Here is a 7576-nt window from a genome sequence, read left to right on the forward strand (position 1 = left end):
AGAGATGCTCACAGTCCAGCTAGACCCTCTCGGAGATGACTAATTTGTTATTATTCTTTTGAAATAATAGACTCCGAGAGTAATTAAGGTGACGTATCTTGTAGTGTGGGTCCCATTGCCACCTAGTTTCGTCCGGAACTGCTACTTTAGGAGAAATTCTAAGTAACAGTAATAGTTAGTAATATAATTTATTGGATTTGATGAATATTTAATATTAAAATATTCTTACTATATTAATAAAATAATAAAATAATAAAAAATATATATTTTTTAGTATAGTAGTTGAAATTAAAAGAAATATTAGCGAAATAATACTTTTTTTAGTGTAGATTTAACATTAAATTTCAATTTTACCATTGGAGATAGTTTTAGTCCGTGTTTAATTTTGAGCAAGTTCACCATGAAATAATAATAATAGTAATAATAAATAAATAAATAAATAAAATGGAAGTAGTAGGAAATGACCCTCTTATTTGCCTAGGCAAATAATGCATTAGCCATTAGGTTAAGTGATGAGAAGTTTACATCATAAAGTGAAATAATGTATGGGTTAACTTATTTTTCAATATTTTTTTTGTTTTTCTTCTTCTTTTAAATGGCTATACTCTTAACAAAGTATTCAAGTGAAGTGTCTTTTTCAAGTTCCGTTCTATCAACAATCAAAGTGTCAACATAATCGTGTAAGAGAAGCAAGAAGCATGCATGGTACCACCACTATCACTCAAATGGATAAAAAAGCCCACTATTTCAAGTCAGGCCTAAAGAATCTGGGGGCCCAATAGCTTCATCTTTTTCAATTTCAAGAGCCCTATTCTTTGCCTACAATTTAGGAACTTGTCCTCACTCAATTTATACCAAGAGGCCCACAATGAACATTTATATTGACAAAGCAAAACCAAGACATTTATTATTATTTTTTTATTTTTTATTTTCTCAAACCTTGTTACATTACTTTGTCTAATCCAAAACCAGACCCTGACCAAGAAAATGCACAGTACAGACGCTAAATATGTACAAATAAAAATTTCTTATGCTTTAAATGCCAAACAAAAACTCAAAACCTATCAAATCAAATATTTTCCATATTTTACCAAATCCCTACTACTCTACTTTATAAACACTATTCTATCTATTTAATATTTATTTATCTTGGCCCTCACTTACACAAATATCATGCGGCTTCATTTAATACAACTCCCTACACCTCACTCGCTCACTCACTCACTCACTCACTCACTCATCACCATTTATATTATTTTCCTTCCTTCCTCTATTTTGACCCAATTCCTTACTTTTCTTTTTTAATAAGGTGAAATAAAAAACAAAAATCAGAAAATAACAACGACGTCTCTCTCTGTAACGTGGGGCCCAACCAGAATTTAATAGGAGAGAGAGAGAAAGAGATCAATAATGGTGGGGAAGAGAGAGAGTGGGGTATGGTTTAAGCTTTTGATTCAGATGTTCGTCCCGTACGAGACACACCACCCTCATACACTCACCCTCCCCCCACCTCCCCTTCCTTTCTTACTCACTATCCCCCACACGTACGCAACCACACGTGCGCTGTCTGTCCCTCTTTGTTTTTCATCTCCAAAATTCCACCTCTCTTTTCCCAAATATTACAACTCTACCATCTCCCCAATAATCTACTCCCTCCTTGAAACGAAATTAGGGTCATTCTTGTAAATAATCATAAAAGCGAGGAATTTATGGTAATTATCAAGGATTCAATCATTCACCCTCTCATATAACAGGGCTCCATTTTCTCCCTCCCTCCTTAACCCCTGACATAATATTATAATAATAATAATAAACAGAAGCTATCTCTATCTCTCTCTAACCCATCTTTTTGGTCTCTGTTTTTGACTTGGACTCTCTTCTACAACTCTGCTAAAAGAAAACTCAATTCATTATTTTCTTCTTCTCTTCTCTTCTTCTTTCCACTTCCATTCTCAGAGGCTAACCTGCGCCACGTACTCCGGCTCGGCGATGGGCGTACTGCGCCACCGCCAACACCACCAACGACATTACAATAACTACCACCAGTGTCGTTTTCTAAGGCTTTCTACTATTACGGCGCTTACCTTTCTTTTGTTCGCTTCTGCGTCAGCTCTCGTACCGACACAGGTCATCGGTAAGTTTATATGAATAAGAAGAAACCCATTAGCAAACTAACGACGTCGTTTTGACTCGGGCAGTGATTTATTAATTTCTTCTCTGTTTTTGTCTCTTTTTTTTTTATTATTTTTTTGGGTTAGGTGGGCAAGGAATTAGAAGAAGTATTACTACTACTAGTAGTAGTACAATTGTTAAAAAGAGTGGAGTTTTGGAACCAGAGAAGAGACTGGCCGGACCGGGTTCATCTCCGCCGACATGTAGATCGAAATGTGGGAGGTGTTCGCCTTGTAAACCGGTTCATGTACCGATTCAACCCGGTCTGAGTTTTCCTCTCGAGTATTATCCTGAAGCTTGGAGATGCAAGTGTGGCAACAACCTTTTTATGCCGTAAAAAATAAATAAATAAAATAGAAGATTTTTTTAAGTTATATATTAAAAGCAAGCTACAAAGGTTTAAGCTTTTAGCTCTGAGCTAAGCTAACACAGTGATGAGAAACAGAGGTGAATGATCTTCTTCTTTGGGTTGAAACTCTTGTCAGTAATTATTAAAAGCATTTTTAGTATTTAATCATCATGAACTTCATTATTAATGTTGAGTTTTTTTTAATGATATATATATATTGATGATGATTCAATGTGGGAGACAAGTTAGAACTTTGGGAATGTAAGATTTTTTTAGGTGAGATTATCGAGAGGTATATATATATTTTATATGTAAATGTATATGTATATTGTATGTATGTCTCTCTAATAATTTCTGTGTTAATTTTTTATATAAATATTATTTGTTTTAGGTATTGTTTTTATTATTTTTATGTCTTAATATAAAAAAAATAAATCTATTTCATTATTTTATCAATTTATTTTTAATTTTTAAGTGTTAATAATATAGAAATGATTCTTTAATAATTAATTAGTAGGACTTATTTTTAATTTTTTTAGTTTAAAGTTTAGAGTTTCAGATAATTACCATTTTGCCATTCTCTACCTCTTGTTTTGGTTGTAAAGTGTACAACTCTTGCATGGCTGGTATGGTAGCTAAAAAAAGAAGCAATTAAGTGCCTGAAAAACATCTGGGTATTTATGTGTGTGTATATTTATATATAAATTGACTGTTACAAATATATTTTTAAATATAAACATATGCATGCTATTTAAGTACAATATGGATTTTTTCTAATATTCTTTCTTCTCATATCCTTAATGTATCTCCCTTTAGTCTTTTTTTTAAAATTTAAAAATCATAATAATTTGCTCCTTTTTTTTCCTTAATTTAAACCTGAGCAGTGAACAGTACTGCTAGTACTGATGAATATGTATATATATTTATTTTTAGTTAAAGAAGACTTTTCTTTTCTTGTTTTTCTTAGGTGTAATACAGACAATTATATATAAATGTCTGCATGCATGTGAAGGAACATGGGTTTCCATTTTCCCTGTAATCTGGTATAAAAATAAGTGTTATTAATATATTAAATTAGTATATAAGAGCAAATATTACATAGGAGGAGGCAGAATTTGCAGGAAAACGATTTATGGTGAAAGAAAAAAAATATGATACAGACACACACATGTCATTTGGACTACCTTTGTTTGTATTCTTCGTCTCTTTCTTTGAAAATATATATACAATTAAAATATAAATTACCTAATTCTCAGATATTTTGAAATTATAAAAATAATAATAATAATATTATTTTGTTCAGCAATAATGAAGGTTTTTTTCATTAACAAAGCAATAATGAAAAAGATTTAGTTTTACCTTTGATATAATAAATTTTGTATTATAAATTTTGAAATACTTAAGAACTGTTTATTTCAGTTAAATAGCACAAATTTGTTATTATCTAATTAATTTTTCCTTAATACTTTTTGACTTAAATGTTTGTTATCTAACAACTATTTTTATTATGTGACAATTTTTTATACAGTAGAGTGAAATGACATCATCTCTGTATTATTGTTTTACTTTACACATCTGTTTAAATAATTATCAGTCTTTATTAATTATCAGAATTAAATGGCAAAGAAAAAATAACAATAAATAAATCAAAATCATTATTTATTTAAATTATTTTAATAAAATTATTTTTGGAATCAAAATGACTTCATCTTATTTATTTTGTCAAAACACTTACACAAAATTCTTAGGTTGACTAAATAAATTACAATTTTGATTAAAAAAATATAAAATAATTATTTTGAGAGATATTTTTAAATAGCACAATTATTATTTAGTTTTTATTTTTTGAAAAATAAATATAAAGAAAATAAAATTGTAATCCCAAAAATAATTCTTATTCATCCTCAAAACTTTTAATCTAATCTATATATATTATAAAATAAAGGAAAGCACAACAAAAGTTTAGGTGCATACTAAATTTGTTTGTGAGATAATTTTAAAAAAATATAAAAATAACAAAAAGAATTACAAAAATATGTTCTGTACAGACTTTTAAATTTTTTTACGGTTTTTTAAATTTTATTTACATAAAATACGAGTTTTTTTTATGTATTTTTATGTTGTACTCTTACTATTTTGTTGTTGATTTTTTGTTATTTGTACATTACTTTTATGTTAATTTGTTGTTACTTTCATGTTGTTTTTTTTTTTTGTATTTTTATAAAATACCGTAAAAATATAAAAAAAAACTTTGAACGCAAAATTATAAAAAATTTACAAAAATTAGTATTTTATGTATTATTCCTTTTTTCATTCTATATTTAATTTTTTTTTTAATTTTTTCTATTTTATTTAAAACATAACTACATACAAACAAAACTATGCATAAAATTTCATCTTCAAATATAGAATTAAATGTCCTACATTATTATAAATTATGTAGGTATTATTCATATAATTTATAAATATTATTTTTATTATGTCATATAGATTTATCCAATAGTATTTTTATAAGTGGTTGGTTAATTTCTTACCCTATAAGTTTTTATTTACTTTTTATTTTTAATATCTTACATTTTTCATCGAATATATAATTTATTATTTATACTTATAAAAATAGTTATTTATAATTTAATTAATATTGGTTTATAAATTTTTTTATTTTTCACGTAATACATAATAAAATATAATTTATTATTAATTAATTTTATTTTAAGAACTTTATATATACAATTCTATAAGTTTTTAATAGCTCAAAAAAGAAATATTCTAAATAAATTATTTTAAATGAACTAAACAAATTATTTTTTTCTTTATATATAAGAAAAAACACCAATCAAATAAGATTTCATTTTATGATCACTTTTATTTTATATTATATCTTCTATAAGTGATATATATTTTTAGTTTTTTGTAAGAATCCATTTTATTTTACAAATTATGTGAGTATTATTATACTTATTAACTCAATAAAAATATCTAATTTAAATATATATGAATAAAAAATTAAGTTTGCTAATAAAAAAATATATTTTTTAATTATTTAAAAACTTATACCATTATAAAATCTAACTCATTTAAAAGAATTTATATTTCCAATAACTTTCAATTATTATAAATAACTTCATCCTATATGTGTTTTTATTTTTATTATATTATATTTAATATTTATGATAATGACAAATAAAAAAGAGAGTTTACATAAATATATTATATAATTTTATATATTTTATAAAAAATAAAAAAAATATTAAATTTAAAATTTTATGCGTAATTAAAAATTAATTTCTTTAATGTAAAAGTTTGAAGAAGTCATCAATGTTAGAAAATTAATAATATACCCAAGATCTATTTGTATATAACATAGAACACAATAATAAGATATAATAATTAGGTATGTGTACCTGATTGATCCATAGCAATTATCTCTGTTTGATCCACAGCAGTTACTCTAATTTGATAGTGCAATACTATCAACTAAGTCTTCCTCCCTAGATCTCTAAATCAGAAGCAGTTTATTTATCTGATTATCAAAAGGTATACAATTGTGATGAGACAATATGTATTTATAGAGTTAGGGAGGGGACTTAGCTACAAAACCCTAGTTGGACTGGGCCTGCTCATCAAAGGCTTCAGTTAACTAGAAAAGCTCACACTTCTGCTTCACCTAGACTTTACACACAGATGCTAAGCCCATTAACAATTGATCACCAACAACATGGGCTAACACAGCAAAGAACTATCCAATCAACCCAAGTTTTAATAAAACCAATAAAATTTAATGTAAGCCCAAATAAAAAGTCTAACATTCTCTCACTTGGGCTACATTAATTTTAATGCATATATATATATTATATTAAAATAATTTTATTTGAAAACGACTCATGGGTTGAACAACAGGAAAACATTTGTGGCCACTTTAAAAAATGATAGTTCTCTGATAGCATCTCAACATACCGGTCCAATTTAACCTTTGATAATGAACTATGACAGTCATATTGTTTTTAACTCAACAAAAGACATTCATAATCACAAATACCAAAGTATTAAATCGACATGGTCAATAAGTCTAGTAGTGTGGTAAGGAATTATGTTCAACATGTGATCAATTTAAAATAACATAATATCTTTATCAGTCCTCAATTTCACTGATACCGTGATGCTTAATAAATAAGCCAGTGAAATTAAACATACACCACTTAAAATAAGTAAGTGTCACTAAACATGCTTAAAGAATTAAGCCAACAACATATCATTGTCATTAAGCAAATAAATTTAAAAGACAATGATCACAACAAGATATGAACTACATGCTTTCAATTCAATTATTCTCGAGAATATAACAAAGCCTAACTGAAAGCATAAACATCCAATAATCAAAAAAGTATTGGCCCACAAAGTAGTTCATAACATCAACAAGTAAATTACATATAATTGTAATCTCAAAAGATAAAGCAAGAAACTCCCACTAACCCAAAGGAATAAAAGATTATAAAATGCTCATATTAAAAACATATTTATCAAACAATATGACACTTAATCCTTTGGTTAGAGGATCTACAAACACCAACTTGGTCTTTCAATATCCTATCACAATGTCTCCTTTCTTAACCAAGTCTTTAATAGTGAGATACTTTATTTCCTTATATTTAGAAGCACTACTAATCTCATTATTCTTTGAAAAGAAAACAACAATACTATTATCACAATAGATTAGTATAGGAGAGGAAATAGGATCAACTAGTCGTATCTCTAAAATCAAATTCTTTAACCATAAAACTTGCAAAGATGCCCCATAACATGCAACAAATTTAACATACATAGTAGATGATACGATCAAAGTCTATTTAACACTTTTTCAAGAAATAGCAGCACCAACAAAAGTGAAAATATAGCCAGAAGTTGACTTTAAATCATCTACATAACCACCAAAATACGAGATACGAATAACCAACAACTTAAAGATTGTTGACATGCTTATACACAAGCATAAAACTCTTCGTTCTATGCAAATATCTCAAAACTTTATTAGCTGCAACCCAATGATCATGGCCA

The 7576-nt window shown here is 27.1% G+C and overlaps 1 protein-coding gene across 1 annotated transcript; it reads left to right on the forward strand.

The window, feature by feature from the left end:
* Positions 1 to 1702: 1702 nt before the first annotated feature.
* On the forward strand, positions 1703 to 2927 carry LOC115722916 (EPIDERMAL PATTERNING FACTOR-like protein 4). Its single transcript, XM_030652289.2, has 2 exons — positions 1703 to 2134; positions 2259 to 2927. The coding sequence occupies exons 1-2, from the start codon at positions 1990 to 1992 to the stop codon at positions 2507 to 2509; spliced, it is 396 nt and encodes a 131-aa protein (XP_030508149.1). The 5' UTR covers positions 1703 to 1989; the 3' UTR covers positions 2510 to 2927.
* The last annotated feature ends 4649 nt before the right edge of the window (positions 2928 to 7576 follow it).

Source organism: Cannabis sativa, chromosome 9 (genome assembly GCF_029168945.1).
Source record: "Cannabis sativa cultivar Pink pepper isolate KNU-18-1 chromosome 9, ASM2916894v1, whole genome shotgun sequence".
NCBI classification, from domain to species: domain Eukaryota; kingdom Viridiplantae; phylum Streptophyta; class Magnoliopsida; order Rosales; family Cannabaceae; genus Cannabis; species Cannabis sativa.